This window comes from Nomascus leucogenys, chromosome 16, assembly GCF_006542625.1.
Source record: "Nomascus leucogenys isolate Asia chromosome 16, Asia_NLE_v1, whole genome shotgun sequence".
Taxonomy (NCBI): domain Eukaryota; kingdom Metazoa; phylum Chordata; class Mammalia; order Primates; family Hylobatidae; genus Nomascus; species Nomascus leucogenys.
Window position 1 is genome coordinate 33,503,614 of NC_044396.1, and position 27,406 is coordinate 33,531,019.

Sequence of the window (27,406 nt, forward strand, 5' to 3'; positions counted from 1 at the left end):
CAGGAAACAATCGTGGCAGAAGGGGAAGCAAACGCGTCCTTCTTCGTATGGTGGCAGGAAGGTGAAGTGCAGAGCAAAAGGGTGGGTGGGAAAAGCTCCTTATAAAACCATCAGATCTCATGAGAACTCATTCACTATCATGAGAACAGCATGGAGGTAACCGCCCCCATGATTCAATTACCTCCCACTGGGTCCCCCACGACACGTGGGGATTATGGGAACTACAATTCAAGATGAGATTTGAATGGGGACACAGCCAAACCATATCAATTACTTACCCTACCTTGCCCATTGCTTCCTATGGAAAAACATAATAAACACTCTTGCCCACATTTTTCCTCTCCCTCCACGTTCCCACAGACACTGGTGCTTCCCCAGGTGGCTCTGCATGGTGCACCATGCCTCCGTTTTCTAGAGATCTGTGAGGATAAGCTTCTTTCTTCATGACAGTCATTTCTGTGTCTTCCTATCCTACCATATCTGATTAAAACAAATCCCGGGTACCCTTAAAACAGGAACAATACCTTTAAAATTTTTTTTAAAATACTCAATTTATTCTAATTTGAATTAGGTTGGTGTAGGATGACAAACTCCAAGCAAAAAAGCGTTTCTTCTGGGCTCCCAGAAATAGCTTCAACAACACATTTGTATCTTCCCTAAAATGAAGTATAAGAAATACAAGTAATACAAAATGTTAGATGCTACTATTTCAGAGGCTTTGTAAGAACTTTCTCTTACTAGCAGAAAGCCATTTAAATTGGATTGATTTTATTAGTTTTCCAATGAGACAAAATTTTCCATGTCTTTGAATTAAATGAGCATAAAGCCCATTTATTTCCCAATTATAAGATTATGTTATTTTTAAAAACTAACCTAAGAGGTTTTGAAATATTAGATATTAGTTTATAACAAAATAATGAAAGAATATGCATTGTTAAATTTTATTTTAAAATGGTCACCAAAAGTAAAATGCATAAAATTTCATTACTAGATATGTCACGCAAATATCTAAAATCACAATGGTATTATTCATTGAGGCAGCAATTATTTTTACAAAGGCATGGATGACCAGACTAAGTTCCCAAAAAAATCTTGAACAAGATAAGTCTGTAATTTATGTGATTTTTATTCTCCTAAACAATGTTCACATTATATTTACATGAATAGTTACAGAGATGTACTGGCTTATACACAGTGGTCATCCAGTGCTTTCATCTGAAGACTGTTCAACAGATTAGTAATGAGCACTTGCATTCAAATTACTTTTGCCCATGTATGTTAGAGGGAAAAAAAATGAAGTGGAAAAAAATGCTACCTTTTGTGCAATTTTTCCATAGTCTACAGAAAGAAAAAATACCAAAAGACCTAATACTAAGGCTGGGCGCGGTGGCTCACACCTATAATCCCAGCAGTTTGCGAGGCCAAGGCCAGGTCTCACTAACAACTGTTTCAGTACTGACCGAGTGGTTAAGTTAAATATTTAAAGCCAGCGCCCTTATGCAAAGGATGGGATGTAACAAAAGCCCATCAGGAGTTTTGCCCAGGCCTTTCCTGGGCCTTAAAGCATGACAAAATAACTAAGAAATTCTTAATAGGACCCATTTAGGATCAATCAAGTTTTAGTGTGGGTCCGAAGAAACTCCCCAGGCTTCCACAACCAAGTTTATTGGGGGTCCGAAGGAACTCCTCAAACCTCCATGATTTAGCAGGAGACAAGATAAAGGTAATCACCCCAGCACCCAGACCCATTTAGATTAAGTAAAGGTACTGAGGCTCCAGAGGAAGGTCTTCAGGACTTAGACCTTAGTTATAGATTAAAAGAAGTTAATCACTTGTGTCTTCAGATGAATGCACACTTACACATAGACATATACCTTAGAATGTATATAAGCTCTGAAAACTTTGTAATTTTGAGTTGGTCTGGTGATAATTTCCAGACCTTCTCCCTGTAACCAGTTACAGAAATAAAAGCTCTCTTCCTCCCCAGTTCATCTGCATCTTGTTATTGGGCTGCAAGAAATGGCAGCCCAACCCTCAGTTTGGTCCAGGAACAAAGGTGGGTGGATCACATGAGGCCAGGAGTTTGAGACTGGCCTGGGCAACATGGTGAAACCCCATCTCTACTAAAAATAAAAAAATTAGCTGGGCATGGTGGCATGTGCCTGTAATCCCAGCTACTCGGGTGGCTGAGGCACAGAATCACCTGAATCTGGGAGACGGAAGTTGCAGTGAGCCCAGAACACACTTCACTCCAGCCTGGGCAACAGAGCAAGGCTCAGTTACAAAAAAAAAAAAAAAAAAAAGCTAATTCTAAATAAAAGTGAAAGAAAAAACCTTGAACATCTTAATCTTGAATTGCTATTCATGAAATTGTCAGCTGGGCACAACTGCCCACACTTGTAATCACAGCACTTTGGGAGGCTAAGCGGAGTGCATCGCTTGAGCTCAGGAGTTCAAGACCAACCTGGACGACATGGTGAAACCGCGTCTCTTCCAAAAGTACAAAACATTAGCTGGCATTGTGGCACGGACCTGTAGTCCCAGCTAGTCAGGAGGCTAAGGCAGGAGGGAGGATTGCTTGGGGTGGGGGTTGGCGGGTGGAGGTTGCAGTGAGCAGAGATCATGCCACTGCACTCCAGCCTGGGTGACAGACTGAGATCCCATTTAAAAAAAAAGAAGCAGCTGTGAATTGCTTGTTTCAAATGCTTAACATGTCTATTACTGCTAAAGGTTAGACAGTACAAAATAAATCTTGAACAATACCTTAGAAAATTTTATTCCCTTGAAGGAGAATGATACTGTTGTATTCACAGTCTCTGCAAACAAAATATAAAATACAAGACGTTATTGGTCACCGTTAGGTGATTTTTTTCTTGGTAGCATAGAGTATACCTTTATGGCATACACTTAACTACTGACAGAGGCAGTCCCAAGCAAAACTGTAGAAAAATAATGAACCTTTCATACCCTGGCTGCTATTCTCCTGTGGCTTCCTTTCTCCGCCCCAGAGCCTCTCTGTACACCTGCCCCTATCTTATCCCTTAGGGGACACAAACTATTAAGACCTGCTGGTCTCAATAATGAATAAACGATGAACAAGCTAGTGCTAATATGCTTCAGACCAAGTTACATATGTGCATTGTAAACTAGTTTTCAGAGATATTGATGCACATTAAGCTGGGTATAATAGAGAATAATCTTGCCAAAGACAGATGAGATATTTTGGAGGCAGCCAGAATACTGAAGCTCCTCCCAATTACACCACTGAGAAGCTCAAGTTAGCTTCTGTTCAAGTGCATAGCCATGGGCCTGGCCCCACACAAGCTGTGGGGCCCAGAGTCAAAAGTGCAGGAAGATCCACATCCTACTGTTCCAGTCAGAACAAAGTAGTGAATGTGGTAGGGTAAAATAGAAATGTATGTTTTGAATCTCAAACAAAAGAAACAGTGGCCAAAAATACTTTTAATATAAATAGTTAAATCAAAAACTATAATATTGTTCTCAGAAGTAAATAAATAATGTCTACATGTATACTTCTAGTCTCACAGATATGCATTTATTTATTTACTTCTGGGTGTATCCTTTTTCTGTTTTTGTTTCTTTGTTTTGAGATGGAGTCTCACTCTGTTGCCCAGGCTGGAGTACAATGGTGTGATCTCGGCTCACTGCAACCTCTGCCTCAAGGGTTCAAGAGATTCTCCAGCCTCGGCTTCCTGAGTAGCTGAGATTACAGGCGCCTGCCACCATGCCCGATTAATTTTTGTATTTTTAGTAGAGACAGGGTTTCACCATGCTGACCAGGCTGGTCTCGAACTCCCGACTTCAGGTGATCCGCCCACCTTGGCCTTCCAAAGTGCAGGGATTATAAGCATGAGCCATTGCGCCCAGCTGTTTTTTCTTTTCTTTTTGCTCTTTCTTTAAAGCAGATAAAGGGTGTATCTTTTTTTTTTTTTTTTTTTTTGAGATGGAGTCTCGTTCTGTCACCCAGGCTGGAGTGCAGTGGCGCAATCTCGGCTCACTGCAAGCTCCGCCTCCCGGGTTCACACCATTCTCCTGCCTCAGCCTCCCCAGTAGCTGAGATTACAGGCACCCACCACTACGCCTGGTGAATTTTTGTGTTTTTAGTAGAGACAGAGTTTCTCTATGTTGGCCAGGCTGGTATTGAACTCCTAACCTCAGGTGATCTGCCGCCTTGGCCTTCCAAAGTCCTGGGATTACAGACATGAGCCACCACACCTAGCCGGGTGTATCCTTACTAAAGGAGTTGATACCTGAGGTGTTTCTTGAGCTCAGTAAAGTGATCATGTCTTCATAATCTTATGATCTTTCATTCAAGGCCAATCCAATTCAAAATTTAACAGTTCAACAACTACTTATTGAAAGCCTACTACCCACCGGGGCCTGGGAAGACAATGGTAGTACAACTCTATCCCTTCTCTCAAAGAGCTAAAGTCTATTGGTGATATAGATATTTAAGAAACCATTCCAGCTGTGAGCGGTGGCTCACGCCTGTAATCACAACACTTTGGGAGGCCAAAGAAGGTAGATCCCTTGATCCCAGAAGTTCAAGACCGGCCTGGGCAACATGGTGGAGTCTTATCTGTACAAAATATAAAAAAGAAAGATGGGTGTGGTGCGTGTGCCTATAATCCCAGTTACTCGAGAGGCTGGGGTGGGAGGATCACTTGATCCCAGTAGGTAGAGGCTACAGTGAGCTGTGTTCGTGCCACTTCACTCCAGCCTGGGTGACAGGGAGACTTTGTCTCAAAATAAATAAATAAATTAAATTAAATTAAAATTAAAATTTTTAAAAATCAAAAAAAGACCCCCAAAATGATAAGAAGAAACCATTCCAAATACAATATGCAATGGGAAAGATGCAGTAAGGATAAAGATAACATGTTTGTAAGAGTGATGGCTCTGGGGCCAGAACGGCTTGGGTTTGAATCCCAGCTCCTCTACCTGGTGTGTAACTTTGGGCCAGTCACTTATTTTTCTACGCCTCAGTAAAATGGTGATGGGTGATAACACGCATCTCATAGGATTATTACAAGGGCTATACCAGTTAATACATGTTAAGTGCTAAGAACAATGCCTGGGACACAGCACTTATTAAATATTATTACCATTAAATGTTACTTATAACATTTAATATTATTCCTTCTCCCTTCTAGACCCTCCTTCCAATGGCATCTTGTGAATAATAACATATTCATACCTTGTGAATATTAATGCATTAATATATTAGTCATATATGTCTATATTATATAATAATATAATAATAATAGGCTCTATCTCATTAACTTGCTTGTTTCTTTGAGAGTATCACAAATTGAATCATATTTCATTTTTCTGCTTTTCTTTATTTTATTACTTCATTAGGATCCTGCTTTCTCCACTAGTCTATAATCTTCATGAGGACAGGGGTTTTGCTTCGGATATTTTTGAATCTGGCTCCTAGTACCTAATTCTCGGTACCCAACTTCAGGACCAACTATTAGGTTGGTGTAAAAGTAATTGCTGGTTTTGCCATGAAAAGTAGTGCAATACATCATTACATAATTAAATACATAATTTGCAAGGCCCAGCACAAAATGACGATATGAGGCTGCTTATTCAAAAGATGGGAGAAACCTGTTAAAGTTACTAGAACATGAAACTTTTTCCTTTCTTCTGTGTGTTTCTCTCTCTAGACTTGCCACAATGTTTTTATTGCAATTTAATATCATTTGTAATAAAGAGAACATTTTAAACTATTAGTATGAATTTCACTATTCATCTTTTTATACTACAATGCCAGTTTTAAATGCAAATATTAAAGCATTTAACTTCAAGGTAGAATCACGGAGATTACATAATTTGTCTTTCCCTGCTCATCCCCAGAGGGTGCCTCGAGCTGGCCAGAGGAAACTAACACAAGCCAGAGGCAGGAAGTTTGAACAGAGAAAGAGAAGGTCCCCAAGACATGGGACAGCCTGAGGGAATGCTCCCTCAGCAAGCAGCATAGGTGAGTGTAGAAACACCCAGGGGGCTCCTCCACAACTGGGGGCTCCTGTGCAAGCTTGGGCCTGAGAGCTGCCTGTCAGGGTCCTCCTTCCACAAACTGCCAGATGCCCCATGCCCCAGTGAGGGGCAGAAGTCCAAACAAGTACCTTTCTTTCCTACAGGGCTGCTATTCAACAGTGACTCTCAAGGCACTGCAACCTCCATGCAATACCTCCACACACTACCTGTTTTGGGGTGGGGCAGGGGATGGTGTGCCCAACTAGTCAGCTGCTGAACAGCGCTGTGGTGCTGCCAGACCAGGTAGGGCAGCCACTGTCATGCCCACTCAAGATACTGCAGGGCACCCACACCAGATCCTGACCCTCCCTGTAGCCAGGATTTCACCAGGAGCAGAGGGTAGCAGGTTGCACTGGACAGAAGAGGGGAGGGGATCCCAGGGTGCCAGCAGGGAAGTGGGCAACGGGAACCAACAACCAGTCCAGGGAAGGTGGGTTCATAACCCATCATCTCATTAGATTTCACTTACACAAAACACACACTCAAAGATAAAATTATTAAGAATTTCAAGACTATGATCACAGGGCATTAAACCCCAAGCACGGGGCCCTTCTGTATGGACTCTGGTCATAAAGCCAACTCTGTCAACTTTGTGTAAGGGGCGGGGGAGGAAGATCGATGAGAACTGAGGATTTGAGAAAGAAATTAAGAACAACCCCTAGACCAGGCGCGGTGGCTCATGCTTGTAATTCTAGCACTTTGGGAGGCCAAAGTGGGCTGATCGTGAGGTCAGGAGTTCAAGACCAGACTGGCCAACATGGTGAAACCCCATCTCTATTAAACATACAAAAAATGTGCTGGGCGTGGTGGCGTGCACCTGTAATCCCAGCTACTGGGGAGGCTGGGGCAGGAGAATCTATTGAACCCGGGAGGCAGAGATTGCAGTGAGCCAGGATTGTGCTATTGCACTCCAGCCTGGGCGACAGGGCGAGATCCCGTCTCAAAAAAAAAAAAAGAGAAAAAGAACAACCCCTAGATTTCTATTAAGAGAGACTGTCCTAACACTTAGCAGTTCAGGTAAGTGAAAGGAGTTCTAACCTATTCTGTTGGATAGACCCCTTTTTTTTTGTTTTTCAATTGTTTGGTCTGTCTTAGAAAGCTATCTTTTTTTTGTTTGTTTTTCTTTTTTTGAGACTGGAGTCTCACTGCGTAGCCCAGGCTGGAGTGCAGAGGCGGGATCTTGGCTCACTGCAACCTCTGCCTTCATTCAAGTGATTCTCCTGCCTCAGCCTCCCGGGTTGTAGCTGGGATTACAAACATGTGCTACCACACCCGTCTACTTTTGTATTTTTAGTAGAGACTGGGTTTCACCATGTAGGCCAGGCTGGTATGGAACTCCTGACCTCAAGTGATCTGCCCACCTTGGCCTCCCAAAGTGCTGAAATTATAGGCGTGAGCCACCGTGCCTGCCAAGAAAGCTCATATCTTGCTCATACCTTCCATTCTTTTCTTTTCTTTTTTTTTTTAAATTATACTTTAAGTTCTAGGGTACATGTGCACAATGTGCAGATTTGTTACATATGTATACATGTGCCATGTTGGTTTGCTGCACCAATTAATTAGACATTTACATTAGGTATTTCTCCTAATGCTATCCCTCCCCCAGCCCCCCACCTCATGACAGGCCCTGGTGTGTGATGTTCCCCACCCTGTGTCCAAGTGTTCTCATTGTTCAATTCCCACCTATGAGTGAGAATATGTGGTGTTTGGTTTTCTGTCCTTACGATAGTTTGCTCAGAATGATGGTTTCCAGCTTCATCCATGTCCCTATAAAGGACATGAACTCATCCTTCTTTATGGCTGCATAGTATTCCATGGTGTATATGTGCCACATTTTCTTAATCCAGTCTATCATTGATGGACATTTGAGTTGGTTCCAAGTCTTTGCTGTCATGAATAGTGCCGCAATAAACACACGTGTGCATGTGTCTTCATAGTAGCATGATTTATAATCCTTTGGGTATATACCCAGTAATGGGATGGCTGGGTCAAATGGTATTTCTAGTTCTAGATCCTTGAGGAATCGCCACAGTTCTCCACAATGGTTGAACTAGTTTACAGTCCCACCAACAGTGTAAAAGCATTCCTATTTCTCCACATCCTCTCCAGCACCTATTGTTTCTTGACTTTTTAATGATTGCCTTTCTGACTGGTGTGAGATGGTATCTCATTGTGGTTTTGATTTGCATTTCTCTGATGACCAGTGATGATGAGCATTTTTTCATGTGTCTCTTGACTGCATAAATGTCTTCTTTTGAAAAGTGTCTGTTCATATCCTTTGCCCACTTTTTGATGGGGTTGTTTGATTTTTTCTTGTAAATTTGTGTAAGTTCTTTGTAGATTCTGGATATCAGCCCTTTGTCAGATGGGTAGATTGCAAAAATTTTCTCCCATTCTGTAGGTTGCCTGTTCAATCTGATGACAGTTTCTTTTGTTGTGCAGAAGCTGTTTAGTTTAATTAGATCCCATTTGTCTATTTTGGCTTTTGTTGCCATTGCTTTTGGTGTTTTAGTCATGAAGTCCTCGCCCATGCCTATGTCCTGAATCATATTGCCTAGGTTTTCTTCTAGGGCTTTTATGGTTTTAGGTCTAGCATTTAAGTATTTAATCCATCTTGAATTAATTTTTGTATAAGATTTAAGGAAGGGATCCAGTTTCAGCTTTCTACATATGGCTAGCCAGTTTTCCCAGCACCATTTATTAAATAGGGAATCCTTTCCCCATTTCTTGTTTTTGTCAGGTTTGTCAAAGATCAAATGATGGTAGATGTGTGGTGTTATTTCTGAGGCCTCTGTTCTATTCCATTGGTCTATGTCTCTGTTTTGTTACCAGTACCATGCTGTTTTGGTTACTGTAGCCTTGCAGTATAGTTTGAAGTCAGGTAGCGTGATGCCTCCAGCTTTGTTCTTTTTGCTTAGGATTGTCTTGGCAATGCAGGCTCTTTTTTGGTTCCATATGAACTTTAAAGTAGTTTTTTCCAATTCTGTGAAGAAAGTCATTGGTAGCTTGATGGGGATGGCATTGAATCTATAAATTACCTTGGGCAGTATGGCCATTTTCACAATATTGATTCCTCCCATCCATGAGCATGGAATGTTCTTCCATTTGTTTGTGTCCTCTTTTATTTCGTTGAGCAGTGGTTTGTAATTCTCCTTGAAGAGGTCCTTCACATCCCTTGTAAGTTGTATTCCTAGGTATTTTATTCTCTTTGTAGCAATTGTGAATGGGAGTTCACTCATGATTTGGCTCTCTGTTTGTCTGTTATTGGTGTATAGGAATGCTTGTGATTTTTGCACATTATTTTATATCCTGAGACTTTGCTAAAGGTGCTTATCAGCTTAAGGAGATTTTGGGCTGAAACAATGGAGTTTTCCAAATATACAATCATGTCATCTGAAAACAGGGACAATTTGACTTCCTCTTTTCCTAATTGAATACCCTTTATTTCTTTCTCTTGCCTGATTGTCCTGGCCAGAACTTCCAACACTATGTTGAGTAGGAGTGGTGAGAGAGGGCATCCCTGTCTTGTGCCAGTTTTCAAACAGAATGCTTTCAGTTTTTGCCCATTCAGTATGATACTGGCTGTGGGTTTGTCATAAATAGCTCTTATTATTTTGAGATACATTCCATCAATACCTAGTTTATTGAGAGTTTTTAGCATGAAAGGCTGTTGAATTTTGTCGAAGGCCTTTTCTGCATCTAGTGACATAATTGTGTGATTTCTGTCTTTGGTTTTGTTTATGTGATGGATTATGTATATTGATTTGTGTATGTTGAACCAGCCTTGCATCCCAAGGATGAAGCCAACTTGATCTTGGTGCGTAAGCTTTTTGATGTACTGCTGAATTCGGTTTGCCAGTATTTTATTGAGAGTTTTCTCATCAATGTTCATCAGCAATATTGGCCTAAAATTCTCTTTTTTTGTTGTGTCTCTGCCAGGCTATGGTATCAGGATGATGCTGGCCTCATAAAATGAGTTAGGGAGGATTCCCTCCTTTTCTATTGATTGGAATAATTTCAGAAGGAATGGTACCAGCTCCTCTTTGTACCTCTGGTAGAATTTGGCCGTGAATCTGTCTGGTCCTGGACTTTCTTTGGTTGGTAGGCTATTAATTATTGCCTCAATTTCAGAACTTGTTATTGGTCTATTCAGGGATTCGACTTCTTCCTGGTTTAGTCTTGGGAGGGTGTATGTGTCCAGGTATTTATCCACTTCTTCTAAATTTTCTAGTTTATTTGTGTAGAGGTGTTTATAGTATTCTCTGATGGTAGTTTGCATTTCTGTGGGATCAGTGGTGATATCCCCTTTATCAGTTTTTATTGCATCTATTTGATTCTTCTCTCTTTTCTTCTTTATTAGTCTTGCCAGCAGTCTATCTATTTTGTTGATCTTTTCAAAAAACCAGCTCCTGGATTCATTGATTTTTTGAAGAGTTTTTTTGTCTCTATCTCATTCCATTCTGCTCTGATCTTAGTTATTTCTTTCCTTCTGCTAGCTTTTGAATGTGTTTGCTCTTGCTTCTCTAGTTCTTTTAATCATGATGTTAGGGTGTCGATTTTAGATCTTTTCTGCTTTCTCTTGTGGGCATTTAGTGCTATAAATTTCCCTCTACACACTGCTTTAAATGTGTCCCACAGATTCTGGTACGTTATGTCTTTGTTCTCATTGGTTTCAAAGAATATCTTTATTTCTGCCTTCATTTAGTTATGTACTCAGTAGTCACTCAGGAGCAGGTTGTTCAGTTTCCATGTAGTTGTGTAGTTTTTAGTGAGTTTCTTAATCCTGAGTTCTAATTTGATTGCACTGTGGTCTGAAAGACAGTTTGTTGTGATTTCTGTTCTTTTACATTTGCTGAGCAGTGCTTTACTTCCAACTATGTGGTCAATTTTGGAATAAGTGCAATGTGGTGCTGAGAAGAATGTATATTCTGTTGATTTGGGGTGGAGAGTTCTGTAGATGTCTATTAGGTCTGCTTGGTGCAGAACTGAGTTGAAGTCCTGGATATCCTTGTTAACCTTCTGTCTCATTGATCTGTCTAATATTGACAGTGGGGTGTTAAAGTATCCCATTATTATTGTGTGGGAGTCTAAGTCTCTTTGTAGGTCTCTAAGGACTTGTTTTATGAATCTGGGTGCTCCTGTATTGGGTGCATATATATTTAGGATAGTTAGCTCTTCTTGTAGAATTGATCCTTTTACCTTTATGTGTCTTCTTTGTTTCTTTTGATCTTTGTTGGTTTAAAGTCTGTTTTATCAGAGACTAGAATTGCAACCCCTGCTTTTTTTTTTTTTTTTTACTTTCCATTTGCTTGATAGATCTTCCTCCATCCCTTTATTTTGAGCCTATGTGTGTCTCTGCACGTGAGATGGGTCTCCTGAATACAGCACACTGATAGGTCTTGACTCTTTATCCAATTTGCCAGTCTGTGTCTTTTAATTGGGGCATTTAGCCCATTTATATTTAAGGTTAATATTGTTATGTGTGAATTTGATCCTGTCATTATGATGTTGGTTGGTTATTTTGCTCGTTAATTGATGCAGTTTCTTCCTAGCATCAATAGTCTTTATAATTTGGCATATTTTTGCAGTGGCTGTACCGGTTCTTCCTTTCCATGTTTAGTGCTTCCTTCAGGAGCTCTTGTAAGGCAGGCCTGGTGGTGACAAAATCTCTCAGCATTGCTTGTCTGTAAAGGATTTTATTTCTCCTTCACTTGTGAAGCTTAGTTTGGCTGGATATGAAATTCTGGGTTGAAAATTCTTTTCTTTAAGAATGTTCAGTATTGGCCCCTACTCTCTTCTGGCTTGTAGAGTTTCTGCCGAGAGATCCGCTGTTAGTCTGATGGGTTTCCCTTTGTGGGTAACCTGACCTTTCTCTCTGGCTGCCCTGAACATTTTTTCCTTCATTTCAACCTTGGTGAATCTGACAATTATCTGTCTTGGGGTTGCTCTTCTCAAGGAGTACCTTGTGGTGTTCTCTGTATTTCCTGAATTTGAATGTTGGCCTGCCTTGCTAGATTGGGGAAGTTCTCCTGGATAATATCCTGAAGAGTGTTTTCCAGCTTGGTTCCATTCTCCCCATCACTTTCAGGTACACCAATCAAATGTAGATTTGATCTTTTCACATAGTATCATGTTTCTTGGAGGCTTTGTTCATTTCTTATTACTCTTTTTTCTCCAAACTTCTCTTTTTGCTTCATTTCACTAATTTGATCTTCAATCACTGATACCCTTTCTTCCACTTGATCAAATTGGCTACTGAAGCTTCTGCATGTGTCACATAGTTCTCATGCCATGGTTTTCATTTCCATCAGGTCATTTAATAAAGTCTTCTCTACACTGTTTATTCTAGTTAGCCATTCATCTCATCTTTTTTCAAGGTGTTTAGCTTCCTTGCGATGGGTTTGAACATCCTCCTTTAGCTCAGAGAAGTTTGTTATTACTGACCTTCTAAAGCCTTCTTCTGTCAACTCGTCAAAGTCATTCTCCATCCAGCTTTGTTCCATTGCTGGTGAGGAGCTGCAATCCTTTGGAGAAGAGACACTCTGATTTTAGAATTTTCAGCTTTTCTGCTCTGGTTTCTCCCCATCTTTGTGGTTTTATCTACCTTTGGTCTTTGACGGTGGTGACCTACAGATGGGGTTTTGGTGTGGATGTCCCTTTTGTTGATGTTGATGCTATTCCTTTCTGTTTGTTAGCTTTCCTTCTAAGAGTCAGGACCCTGAGTTGCAGGTCTGTTGGAGTTTGCTGGAGGTCTGCTCCAGACCCTGTTTGCCTGGGTATCACCAGCGGAGGCTGCAGAACAGTAAATACTGCAGAACAGTAAACATTGCAGATCAGCAAATATTGCTGCCTGATCCTTCCTCTGGAAGCTTCATCTCAGAGGGGCACTGACTCTATGAGGTGTCAGTCAGCCCCTACTGGGAGGTGTCTCCCAGTTAGGCTACACAGGGGTCAGGGACCCACTTGAGGAGACAATCTCTCTGATCTCAGAGCTCAAACACCATGCTGGGAGAACCACTGCTCTCTTCAGAGCTGTCAGACAGGGACCTTTAAGTCTGCAGAAGTTTCTGCTGCCTTTTGTTCAGCTATATCCTGCCCGCAGAGGTGGAGTCTACAGAAGCAGGCAGGCCTCGTTGAGCTGCAGTGGGCTCCACCCAGTTCAAGCTTCCTGGCCTCTATGTTTACCTACTCAAGCCTCAGCAATGGCAGACGCCCCTCCCCGAGCCAGGCTGCTGCCTTGCAGTTCAATCTTGGACTGCTGTGCTAGCAGTGAGCAAGGCTCTGTGGGCATGGGACCCACTGAGCCAGGCGTGGGATATAATCTCCTGGTGTGCTGTTTGCTAAGACCATTGGAAAAGCGCAGTATTATGGTGGGAGTGTCCTGATTTTCTTGGTACAGTCTGTCACAGCTTCCTTTGGCTAGGAAAGGGAAATCCCCTGACCCCTTGCACTTCCTGGCTGAGGCGATGCCCCACCCTGCTTCGGCTTGCCCTCCGTGGGCTGCACCCACTGTCCAACTAGTCCCAGTGAGATGAACCAGGTACCTCAGTTGGAAATGCAGAAATCACCTGTCTTCTGTGTCGATCACGCTGGGAGCTGCAGACCAAAGCTGTTCCTATTCGGCCATCTTGGAACAGACCCTTCCATTCTTTTCTTAGGAAGTTAGCTTGAAGCTTTGCCCACATTGAAGAAGGCAAGAGGGAACTGAGGCAGGGCGAGGGAGAACAGAACCCCTTCTTAGGCTCTCCTCTCATCTTCCCAAAAGGTATCCATGCAGCTCACTCATCGTCCAGTCTAGTTTTCCTGGCAACTATGCAGGGGGCGGGATCTGAGCCTCAGATGGTATTGTACATTGAATTGTGTCCGCGAAAAGATATGTTGAAGCCCTAACCTCCAGTGCCTGTGAACATGACCTTATTTGGAAACAGGATCTTTGCAGATAATCAAGTTAAAATGAGGTCATTAGGGTGGGCCCTAGTCCAATATGCAAGTGTCCTTATTAAGAAGGGGAAATTTGGACACTGAGATAGACAAACATAGGAGGGAAGATCACAGTGAAAGGACCCAGGAAGAAGATGGCCATCTACAAGGCAAGACATGCCTTAGGCCACCAGAAGCTAGGAGAGAGGCCTGGAACAGATCCATGCCTAGCTCCTGCAGAGGGAGCATGGCCTTGTTATCTTGGTTTCATACTTCTGGACTCCAGAGCTGTTACGTGATAAATTACTGTTTTTCTAAGGTATTCAGTTTATGGTACTTAGTAACAGCAGCCCCAGTAAAATCCCGGTAACAGAACTTACAGGCTTATGAATTTTTTTTAAACAGGATCTTGCTCTGTTGCCCAGGCTGGAGTGCAGTGGTGCAATCACAGCTCACTGCAGCCTCCACTGCCCAAGCTCCAGTGATCCTCCCACCTCAGCCTCTCAAGTATCTGGGACCACAGGCATGCACCACCAGGCCCAGCTAATTTTTGTATTTTTGGTAGAAACGGCATTTTACCATGTTGCCCAGGCTGTTCTCAAACTCCTGATGTCAAGCAACTCACCTGCCTTGGCCTCACAAAGTGCTGGGATTGCAGGCATGAGCTACTGTGCCCAGCCCAGGCTTATTAAATTTAAGATGCTTTGAAATATCCATCCATTGATTCATAAATGTGTTTTTGAGAGAAACAGATATATATGTGTGTGTGTGTGTGTGTGTAAAAACTGGTGAGATTATGGGTAACTTTTACTTTATAATTGCTTGTCCATATTTTCTAAATATCATATCATAAAGATGTATAACTTTTATAACAACCAAAAGGAAAATTATTTTAAGCATAGATATGTATGGTACTTGCAAATTTGACTCCCAAATTTCAAGGGTCTCTTGATACGTCAATGTTTCTTAAATCAGAAAGTCCTAAGTTCTGGGCCCACATACTCAGCTGCCAGATGGCCATGTTTATTTGAATGTTCCAAAATTACCTTGAGCTTAACATGCCCAAGCCAGAACTCATTATGTTTCCCTTTAAAAAAAAAAAAACCCTGCCTGTTCTTTTGTACACATCATCTCAGATAATGGCACTTCCATACATCCAGTCACCGGCCCTCAAGTGTGGTGCTTTTTTTTCTTTTTTTTTTTTGAGTCAGGGAGTGCAGCAGTGGATCACAGCTAGCTAAGACCTCCTGGGCACAAGTGATCCTCCCACCTCAGTCCCAAGTAGCTGGACTAAAGGCTGGTACCACCACACCCAGCTAATTTTTTTTTTTTCAGAGATGGGGTTTCACCTCCTTGCCCAGGCTTGCCCCAAACTCCTAGCCTCAGCCTCCCAAAGTCCTGGGATTACAGGCACCCAGCCCAAGAGGGTCTTGATTTTACCTAATCCTTGCCTGCCACATTAAATCAGTGTATCCTACCTATTCTGTCTCCCAAAAAGCTCTCTTTCATCTCCTCCCTGCTACTCCCTGGCCGCCATCTCGTTCAGCCCTCATGGTCTCTCACAGAGCCTCCTGGATGCTCTTCCTTCCACCCAAGTTTCCTGCCTCAGCCTACCCCCACCTCCGCCATATGGATGCTAGTTATCTGCAAAAATGGAAATCTCAGTGGGTCATCCCTGCCCACTGACTATAGGATACAGGCCAATATTTTGCGCATGACTTACATGCTCACACTGCCCCCTTTTCTAGGCTCATCTCCAGCAATTCCCCACAAGCACATTCTGCTCCAACTACAGAAAACCTACTCTCCAAATAAACCATACTCTTTCATGACTAGATGTGTTTGTATATGCTGTTTCCTCTCCAGGGAATGTTTTTCCCCCTCACTCTCTGATGTTCTCAGATTCAAGACTCTAATAAAATACTCTATTGAAGGCTTGTCTGACCAGCCTGGGCAACATAGTGAGACCCTGTCTCTACAAAAAATTTAAAAATGGCCAGGAGCAATGGCTCACACCTGTAATCCCAGCACTCTGGGAAGCTGAGGCAGGAGGATCGCTTGAACCCAGGAGTTCAAGACCAGCCTGGGCAAGATGGTGAGACCTTATCTCTATTTTTTAATTAAAATAAAATAAAATTTAAAATTAGGGCCAGGTGCGGTGGCTCACACCTGTAATCTCAGCACTTTGGGAGGCACTTTGGGAGGCCGAGGCGGGCAGATGGCCTGAGGTCAGGAGTTTGAGACCAGCCTGGCTAACATGATGAAAACCTGTCTCTACTAAAAATACAAAACTTAGCCGGGCATGGTGGCACATGTCTGTAGTCCCAGCTACTCAGGAGGCTGAGGCAGAATCACTTGAACCCGGGAGGTGGAGGTTGCAGGTGAGCTGAGATTGTGCCATTGCACTCCAGCCTGGGTGACAGAGTGAGATTCTGACTCAAAAAAAAAAAAAAAAATTAGCTGGGCATGGTGATCTGTGCCTGTAGTCCTTGCTACTCAGGAGGCTGTGACTAGATGATGACTTCAGCCCAGGAGTTTGAGGCTGCAGTGAGCTATGATTGCACCACTGCACTCCAATCTGGGTGACGGAGCAAGATCTTGTCTCAAAAAAAAAAACCTTATCCCAGTTTTTCTGCCACAGTTATTTAGTAACTATATAGTTAAAACTAATAACATATAGTTCTATTGCTAATAGAACTATATGTTATTTACATATACCTTTTTACAATAAATTATATTTACATATAAATATTTCATATGTTTATATGTTATATTTACATATGTAAATATAATTTTATTGTATGGCGATGGCTCATACCTGTAATCAATTTACAATAAAATTACATGTAATTTTATTATAAATTTTGTTCTTATAACTGTCTTTCCCAGAACGGGGACTTTTTTTTTTTATTTATTTATACTGATTTACCAGGTACATGTGCAATCTCATTACCTGCATAGGTTGTGTAGTGGTCAAGTCAGGGCTTTTAGGGTGCCCATCACCCAAGTAACATATACCAATTAACTAATTTTGCATCATCCACCCCCTCACCCTTCCAACTCTTCATATCATTCCACTCTGTAGTACATGTGTACACATTTTTAGCACCCACTTATGAGTGGGAACATGCAATATTTGACTTTCTGTGCCTGGTTTGTTTCAGTTAAGATAATGGCCTCCAGTTCCATCCATGTTGCTGAAAAATACATGATTTTATTTTTTTCATGGCTTAATAGTATTCCATTGTGTAAATATACCACATTTTATTTACCCATTTGTCTGTTGATGGACGCTTAGGTAAATTCCATATTTTTGCTATTGTGACTAGTGCAATAAACATATGAGTGCAGGTATCTTTTTGATATATTGATTTCTTTTCCTTTGAGTAGATACCTAGTAGTGAAATTGCTGGATGGAATGGTGGTTCTATTTTTAGTTATTTGATAAATCTCCATACTGCTTTCCATAGAGACTATACTAATTTACATTCCCACCAAGAGTGGATGAGTTCTCTTTTCTCCATATTCTTGCTAACATCTGTTACTTTTTGTCTTTTTAATAATAGCCATTCTGGCTGGGGTAAGATGTTATCTCATTGCAACTTTAATTTGCATTTCTCTGATGATTAGTGATGTTGAGCATGTTTTAATATACCTATTGGCCATTTCTACTTGTTCTTTTGAAAAGTATCTATAAGTGTCTATTCATGTCCTTTTCCCACTTTTTTTTTTTTTTTTTTTTTTGAGATGGAGTCTCACTGTGTCACCTGGGCTGGAGTGCAATGGCATGGTCTCGCCTCATTGCAACCTCCACCTCCTGGGTTCAAGCGATTCTCCTGCCTCAGCCTCTCAAGTAGCTGGGACTACAGGCGCATGCCACCACACCTGGCTAATTTTTGTAGTTTTAGTAGAGATGGGGTTTCACTATGTTGGCCAGGCTGGTCTCGAACTCCTGACCTCATGATCCACCTGCCTCAGTATCCCAAAGTGCTGGGATTACAGGCGTGAGCCACTGCACCCTACCACTCTTCCCATTTTTTAATGGGGTTATTTGTTTTTGTTGTTGTTGTTGAGTTGAGTTCCTTGTACATTCTGAATATTAGTCCCCTGTTGGATGAATAGTTTGCGAATTTTTTCTCATATACTACAGGTTGTCTGTTCACTCCGCTGATTATTTCTTTTGCTATGCAGAAGCTTTTTGATGTAATTAAGTCCCATTTGTCTACTTTTGTCTTTATTGCCTGTGCTTTTGAGATCTTTGTCATAAATTCTTTGCCTAGACCAATGTCCAGAAGAATCTTTCCTAGGTTTCTTCTAGTATGTTTATAATTGCAGATCTTATGCTTAAGTTGTTCATCCATCTTGAGTTGATTTTTGTATGTGGTGAGAGATAGGGGTCCAGTTTCGTTTTTCTGCATATGGCAATCCAGTTTTCCCCAGAGTGACTTTCTGAGGAAGGAGATGCTACCATTCAACTTCAGATAACCAGGCCCTAAATCATGATTTGCTCAAATTAGGTTCAATGTTTATGGAAGAAAGTGGGAGGAGGGAGAGAAGTAGACAAGCTGATTTGAGTCTGACACCTCTGAGGTCTGAAGAAAAACTTTGAAGATTCAGGTAAAATATCAATGTAATTCCACAGAGATTGTGTAAAAGAAATGCACAATTAAAAAAACAGTAACTTGCTAAGGGATTTTTTTTCCAAAGAGAAAGCATGACACAGTAGTCATGTCTTAGAGTCAGGAGGCTGCTCTGTTACTAGTTCTCCAAATGACCATGGACACATTACTGAGCCACTGCAAACGTCAGTTCCCTCATTATAAAGATGGCAGGACTGGAAAATCCATAACAAAAGAAGGATTCTTATTCTGAACACTGTACTAGGCTTTTTTTTTTAACACACATTCTCTAATTTAATTCTTAAAACTATGTATGATGTGTTTTACTTTCCCATTTTATAGCTGAGGAAAATGAGGCCAAGAAAGGTTAATATTAATAACATGCCAAAAGTCACATTGCTGGTAAATGGAAAAGCTGGAATATAGCTCCAAAGTGGTAATTCCTTGTTTTTATTCATTTTTATTTTTTATTTTTTTATCCCTTGGTGCAAGATCTCTGTAAGGGTCCTAATTTCTGAATGTTATGATTTTGTAAATAATTCCAAGGAGGAACATAAAGGCAGAAGTCACTGAAGAAACCAATGACTGTATAGAAAATCTGGTGGGTTACTATGAAAAATATTAATAATACAAATCATATAGGTGTCATCTTAACAGTTCAAGTATATCGTTATAAAATGTTATTTAAGCTGCTAAAAGTAAAAACTTTGGATGGAAAAAGAATTATTAGCAGAAAAGGAACTTCCCATTTTCAATGTATTTAATTTTCATAACATTTTCATAAAGAATTTTTTCCTATTCTAAAAGTAATATGAACTGAATACTTACCTCCCTTCAGAGCTCTGCAAAAAGAGTAATCATCATCAGATCCTCGGCAAATAACTTCTTTGCGCTTTGGAAGTTTCATGGTGTTGACAGTTATATGGAGATTGAAATATAATTGCTTTAAATCTCTCCCTTTAAAAGAAAAAATCCCATTAGGCCCTCAAATAGTAGATTCTTTTATACATAATAATTAACATTTATTGTATAGTTAAAAGGGGCCCTGTGCTTTTCTTACATTATTTCATTTAATCATCACAACTATCTATAAGATGTGTATTATTACTCTTCTTCTGCAGATGAGAAAACTGAAGTTCTGAGAGGGCAACTAGTAAATCATAATCAGATACAATGTTCCACAGTAAAACTATGCATGCTCTGCCTAAAAACAGAAGAGCCTTCATAACTTCAATGAGAAAACTATCAAATAAAGACATAAAATGTCTAGTTCTAGTCATGGTTCTGCTAGAAAATTCAAAAGAAAAGAAAGGGAAAGGAAAGACAGTGAGATGGTCAACTTTCTAGGAGTTCTGATGAAAGATTTCTTGAGAATAAAATAGAATCTTTTGAGGAAAATTAAATGTATGGCTATTTTTTAATTTCATCATGATCTCCCTATTTCCAACTACCATGAAAAATTCCAGTAATCAATGCATTTGTCTCAACTCTTCCAACTTATTCAGTTGACCCAAATGAAAAAGATGCACAATCCTTTTCTTTCTCTTCTTTTTTTTTTTTTTTTTTGAGACAGACTGGAGTGCAGTGGCATAATCTTGGCTCGCTGCAACCTTTGCTGCCCAGGTTCAAGCAATTCTCCTGCCTCAGCCTCCCGAGTAGCTGGGATTAAAGGCACCTGCCACCGTGCCCAGCTAATTGTTGTATTTTTAGGAGAAATGGGGTTTCACCATCTTGGCCAGGCTGGTCTTGAACTCCTGACCTTGTGATCCACCCACCTCGTCCTCCCAAAGTGCTGGGATTACAGGCATGAGCCACCATGCCTGGCCAAAAAAGATGCACAATCCTTTTCATAATGAAAACAATTTTGCAACCACTACCTCACTGAAAATATTTTCCTAGTAAGATCACCATGACTCATTGTAACCATAATCAAAAGACAACTTTTCTAACTTTAATTTGAACTTGGCTATGCTTAACAGAACTGCCTGCTCCTTTCCCTAAACCTTCTTTGGTGTTGGTGCAACCACTCTCTTCCAGGTGTCCTCCAATCTCTCAGACTCCTCCTCCTCAGTCTATTTCATCGACTCCTGGATTTCTCCAGGTTCTATCCTCAGTTCTCCTCAGTTTTCACTCTGCACACTCTCTTAGGCCAAGTACCACATAAGGTGACAATTCTCAAGTCAACTTTAGTCTCAACCTTTCTCCTGAGCATTGATTCCATGTATTTATTCAATATCTCTACTCAAATGTTGCCCAGTTACCTCACCCAACAGATCTAAAAGTGATTTCCTCCTCTTCATCACCAAGTTGGCACTAGAATTCCCAGTCCCAGTACATCTTTCTAACCTCCTTTTCATCCCCATTACCGCGCTGCCTTCATGCAGGCCCTCACTGGTCTGAACCTGAAGCACCACCAACTTTCCTAATTTGTCTTCACTTCTCAACTTTCAGGGTAGGGTGTGGAGAAGAATATCATGGGGTCTGTTTCAAACAGTGATCCCATGGCATCCTCCATGGACTTGGGCTTGAAATTCTCCAAAAGCAGTGCTGTGTGTAGAAGTTGAAAGACCATTTTCACAAGGAATTCCTGGAGACACAGAAGCACAAGACAGTGCCACTGTGGTGTCCAGTGACAATGCAGGGCAAAGGACCTTCTTCCATTTCATCGTGAAACACAGCATGATTCCAGTCTTCAATAATTCCAGGAAAGGAAGTCCTGCTTTGACAACTAAATAGTTTACGTTGTGAGAAACTCCTTGGCCTTGGACAGCACTGTGGTCATGTTAAGAACATGAACAATGGCAACAATGAGACACCACCTTTGTGGCTCAGCAGGCCGGGGATGTCAATGTGGGTGTTGGAGTGAGAGACAAGAAACATGGGCTGGGCGTGGTGGCTCACACCTGTAATCCTAGCACTTTGAGAGGCCGAGGCGGGCAGATCACCTGAGGTCAGGAGTTTGAGACCATCCTGGCCAACACGGCAAAACCCCGTCTCTGCTAAAAATACAAAAATTAGCTGAGTGCGGTGGCAGGCGCCTGTAATCCCAGCTACCAGGGGTGCTGAGGCAGGAGAATCTTTGGAACCCAGGAGGTGAAGGCTGCAGTGAGCCGAGATCATGCAACTGCACTCCAGCCTGGGTGACAGAGTGAGACTCCGTCTCAAAAAAAGAAAAGAAACATGGTGGCTGTCATGTGGTATAAAAGAAGACTATTTTTTAGCTTACCAAAGACAATTCCAGGAACTTCCAGAAATAACCTTGAAGGAAGCTTATGCTCCAGTTTTATTTGTCAATCAGTTAATAACATACAAATAATTTATTAGCAAGGCTTTGACGTCTCAAAAGATATCATTTCCATTCTCAACCTATTTTTGGTTCAAGTTTGTACTTGTATCTCTTCCTGAATGCAAGTAGAAATGAGGCCATAAAAATAAGGTTGATTTCCATGAATGTGGCCTCACACTTTATACCAACATTATAGTATATTCTATGGAAACATAATTGCGCTATAAAAATATGAGTGAATAATTATTTTGTTAATGAATTAATATAATTTGTTATATAAATGTCATATTTAGTAAGAAATTATAAAAAATTTGTGATGGCCGTTGAGGTATGCCCCTCAAATTTCCCTTCAAAAGCAGCTGCTGTGAGGAGAGTAGCTGGCAGATAGCCTGCAGCTGCTGTACCTTCACATCTATCTCAGCACTCAGCCAGAGGTCACCCTCTCGTAGGCTGCTCCTATAATGATCCAGCACTGCAAGGACCCTAGAGCCAGGCTGCTCCCGCCTGTCATGGGACTCTTACAACAGGCATTCTGCTCTGGGGCTTCCTATTTGGCCCAGGCCAAGAGTGTCTCAGGGATGCATTCTGGTCTGAGGATTATCCTACTTAATTCTCCTTCCTCCCTACTCTCTTTTCAAAGGTATCAGACCTGCACCCCAATCTGAATTTTCTTCTAGCCTACTCTGGCTTCCTCTCCCCTTTATTGTTCACAAGCGTTTCCTCCAAGAAATCTCTAGCCTAATTCCTTCTTAGTGTCTGCTTTTCAGAGAACACTAAATGATTTCGTACTGTCTTATTATCTTGGCCTAGAAAGATACAACCTGTTTCCTGTGTGTAAGGGCAAGGGATTCACTTGAAAGTGAGATTATCCATTATGTAAATCATCCTTTATGCCAATTGTGTAGGGGTAAAACCTGCCAACAGACCAGAAAACAGAACCTAGGAAAAAAGAAGAAACTGTAGAGCCTTAGCCAAGCAAAACTTTATTTATTTTATCTTTGGCCAGGAAAGTGGAGGAAATAGAGTTAATCATCCTTTGCTCTGTGCTGTCACTAAGCCCTGTTGCTATCACTTCACTTATACCATGCTATGGGCAGTTCTGTCTCTCCTATTGCACTGATGGATTCCTGAAGATCAAGAGAGTGTCTTATTGGCTGGGCACGGTGGCTCGCGCCTGTAGTCCCAGCACTTTGGGAGGCCTAGGCGGGTGGATCACTTGAGGTTAGGAGTTCAAGACCAGCCTGGCCAACATGGTGAAAACCCTTCTCTACTAAAAATACAAAAATTAGCCGGGCGTGGTGGTGGGCGCCTGTAATCCCAGCTACCCGGGAGCCTGAGGCAGGAGAACAGATTGAACCCGGAAGGCAGAGGCTGCAGTGAGCCGAGATCGTGCCACTGTACTCCAGCCTGGGCAACAGACAGAGACTCCATCTCAAAAAAAAAAAAAAAAAAAAAAAGAGAGAGAGAGAATATCTTATCAATGAATTCACAGTGCCTAGCACGATACTTACAATTTACCAAGCATTTTTTTAGTGAATAAATGAATACAGATACAGAGTGTCAAAAAAACAGGTTGAACAACTAGAATCATGAAAATTAAAACACAAGTTTATTGTCTATCATTCCTGGTTTCTCAGTTTTGGGGATTTTGTTGTTGCTGTTTTTCATTTTTCTGGTAAGCCAGAGAACTAAAATCGGGGGGAAATGTTTAAGCTTATTTATGTAAAACTACTCTGTAAAGTATTAATGTAAAACAAGCTCCAAATCTAAACTAGGATGTAAATTATGGTGATAATGATGATGATAAAGATTAAAACTAGGCCGGGCGCAGTGGCTCACGCTTGTAATCCCAGAACTTTGGGAGGCCGAGGTGGGCGGATCACAAGGTCAGGAGATTGAGACCACGGTGAAACCCCATCTCTACTAAAAATACAAAAAATTAGCCGGGTGTGGTGGCGGGTGCCTGTAGTCCCAGCTACTCGGAGAGGCTGAGGCAGGAGAATGGCGTGAACCCAGGAGGCAGAGCTTGCAGTGAGCCGAGATTGCGCCACTGCACTCCAGCCTGGGCGACAGAGCGAGACTCCATCTCAAAAAAATAAATAAATAAATAAAATAAAATAAATAAAAATAAAGATTAAAACTAAAGTTTTCTGGGATTCCAGAGCTTATAGGCAATAAACAATGTTGGGTAACTGGTAGGAGAGGGAAAAGTTTTGTGTCTGCACAGAGACTGAGATACAGCCCTATGCTATCACCCCACCTGCGTTAGTTTTTTTCTAAGCTGGTAACAAGCAAAGTCATAGAAAGGAAAACAAGACACAACACAAAGCAAAACAAAACACATGGCCTTCTGTCATCCCATTATTACTGTATTTTTCTCTAGAAAGACCATCTTTAAAAAAATGTTAAAGTCCTGGCTTGCTCACACACAGATCTTTGACTAATGGAAACCCAATATTACTTATAGCTAATGATTGACGAAGGATATACCTGTAAGATTGTTGGACAGCTGAAGTTATTACCATTTCTACACACATGTTCTTGTGTAATCCTCTCCCAATAGTAAGGGCTGGCCTAGTGACTTGCTTCTAACCAACAGAACCCAGCAAAGATGATGGAGTGTTACTTCCATGATTATGCTATGTAAGATTGTGACTTGCCTAGTTAGCTGACTGTCCCCCTTGCTGGCTTTGAAAAAGCAAGCAGCCATATTGAAAATGCCCATGTGGTAAGGAACTGACGGGTGGCCAACAGCCAACAAGGGACTGAATATTAATAACTGAATACTGACAACAGCTATGTGAGCTTAGAAGTATATATTTCCTAGTTGAGCCTCAGAAGGGACTCCAGCCTGGCAAACACCTTGATTGTAGCCTTATGGGAGACCTTGAAGCAGACACAGGTAAACCATGTCCAGAATACGGATCAACAAAGATGATGAGATAATATAATGTGTGCTGTGTTAAGCCACAAAGATCGTGGTAATTTGTTACATAGCAATAGATAACGAATACAAGTATATTTGAAACACAATCATTTATCACTGACATTTCTTAACTCCTTTGATTGGTCTATAAAAGCAAAAATTTGAACTTACTTGGAATGTAGAAAATGTGCAACAATCCTTTGGATCCTTTCAATTCTATACAGGGGTTAATATTAATTGAAATTGGGTATTGCATTTTATCTAAAAGCAATAAAGATAATGTCAATAAATTACTGCAAATCATCTCCAATAAGTATAGTATTCTGAATATCAGCCTTTTAAGATGAATCTTGCACTAGAATTATAAAATAAGAAAAATTTATGATGATTGAAAATATCTCTCCAAAAGAATGACATCAGCAACGTGGCAGAATCAGAAGCCCTGAACTCTTCTTGCCTCCACAAACACAACAATTTACAGAAAAATTCCCTTTATGAGAAATCAAACTAATTGAAAGACTCCTGCACCCAAGGAGAACACAAAACCAGATTCAACAAAGCCAGTAGGGAGACTTGGGACATTCTCTAGCCAGAGATTATTACCCTGGTGTGGTGGCATACAATCAGGAAGAGACCCCCCCGCCAGCTCCTAGCTCCACCCATGGGAGGAGAGAAGTTGTTTCACATGTCCAGAACCCCAACCTTTTCACAAGGGCTTCCCAGAGGACTGGCTTCTGTCTTGCCAGTCTTGGAACTCTGATGAGTCTGGCACAGTCTACCACCCAGGGGAGAATAAAGGCAGTGGCTTGGGCAGATAGGCATCATTAATCCTCCCCTCTGCTCAGCACAGAGTGAGCAGATGAAAAATCTTAGCTCTCAGCTTTCTCCTGGGGAGGGAAAGAGTTAATCCATGCATCCAGCATCCCAATTTCTCTGGGGATCCCCAAAAAACTTACATCTTTCTCATCAGTCCTAGAGTTCTGACAGGTCTGGCATAGTCTAGCTGCCTGGCAGGGGAATGGGGACAGCAGCTTGGGCTGGTAGATGCCACAGTTCCCTCCACCACCCCATCTCTGGCTCAGCACAGAATAGGTGGACAAAAAAAACACAGCTGCCTGCATCTCCCTGAAGTGAGAAAGAGTTGGTAGAGGACCCCAGAATCTCTAACCAGGCTAATAGTGAAGTGGGAAATTAAAGAAAGAAAGAAAAAGAAAACTAAAAAAAGAAAGAAAGAAGCTTTCCTGTATTAGGCTGACTCATCTCAAAGGCAGTAGCAGGCAAGGCCCAGACTCAAGAAAAGTCTCGATAAACACTATCTGAGAAGATAGGACACAAAGGAATGTGCTCTGGAGACTCCCAGCACTCCCTCAACATAGGGAGAGGAAAAACAAATTTTCCTTTCTTTTATGGTATGAGTTTATAGATTCTTGTTCTCTGTAACTAGGAACTTCAAGAATTCTGTTTTACCTAAGAAGTACAGCGAAGGTCATGAGAAGCCTGAGCAGGCCTGATCTACAGCCATCTGGGCACCATGGTGAAGATTATGAGATAAACCAGTGCAGGGCTCTTTTGAGCAAAACCTAAATAACAGACATCTGGGTTGCATAGAAATGTTCATATATAGTCCTGGGTTATGAACCTGTCACAATTGGATTAATTGTTCTGCCTCTATATCCTTGCTTTCGTACCGCTGTAAGCCTGCTTCAAGCTAGCCCACCCCCTTTTAGAAGTGTGTATAAAAGTCAAGTGCTGTCCTTGTTTGGGGCCCAGTTTTTGGATGTTAAGTCCACTGGGTCTGAGTGCATTCAATAAAGATCCTCTTGCTTTCCCCCAAGGTCTCTCTCATCCTCCTGATTCCCACAACAATAGGTGTGGGTATGTTCCTGTGTGAAGCCAATTTGTGAAGACTGAAAAAGATGTCTGCTTTGTAATGTGTAGATGCCAAACAGAGAGACAAGGAAAATGAAAGATCAGGCAAAGATGTTTCAAACAAAGGAGCAAGACAAATCTTCCTCACTTACGCTAAGGAAATGAAGTTTTATGATTTACCTGACAGACAATTTAAAATATCTCTCATAAAGATGCTCACTGAGGTCAAGAGAACAATACATGAATGCAGTGAGAATTTCAACAAGAAGAAAGAAAACATTTTAAAGGACCACACAGAAATCATGGAGCTGAAGGCTGGGCATGGTGACTCATGCCTGTAATCCCAGCACTCTGGGAGGCCAAGGTGGGTGGATCACCTGAGGTCAGGAGTTCCAGACCAGCCTGGCCAACATGGTGAAACCCCATCTCTATGAAAAAAAATACAAAAATTAGCTGGGTGTGGTGGCATGTGCATGTAATCCTGGCTACTTGGGAGGCTGAGGCTGGAGAATCACTTGAACCGAGGAGGTGGAGGTTGCAGTGAGCCGAGACTGTGCCACTACACTCTAGCCTGGGTGACAGAACAAGACTCTGTCTCAAAAAAAAAAAAAAAAAGAAAGAAAGAAATCATGGAGCTAGGAACACAATAACTGAACTAAAAAAGTTCACTGGAGGGTTTATCAGCAGACTAGACCAAGTAGATGAAAGGATCAGTGAACTCAG

At 41.5% G+C, this 27,406-nt stretch overlaps 1 protein-coding gene across 1 annotated transcript in view; it reads right to left on the reverse strand.

Moving 5' to 3' along the window:
• Positions 1-532: 532 nt before the first annotated feature.
• LY96 (lymphocyte antigen 96) overlaps positions 533-27,406 on the reverse strand; it is a 37,997-nt gene continuing 11,123 nt past the window's right edge. The window contains exons 2-5 of the mRNA XM_003269447.3: positions 24,986-25,075; positions 19,431-19,559; positions 2,764-2,816; positions 533-656 (exon numbers count right to left, since the gene is read on the reverse strand). Coding sequence (XP_003269495.1) covers positions 558-656; positions 2,764-2,816; positions 19,431-19,559; positions 24,986-25,075 — 371 coding nt within the window. The 3' untranslated portion in view covers positions 533-557. The remainder of the gene's footprint in view (positions 657-2,763; positions 2,817-19,430; positions 19,560-24,985; positions 25,076-27,406) is intronic.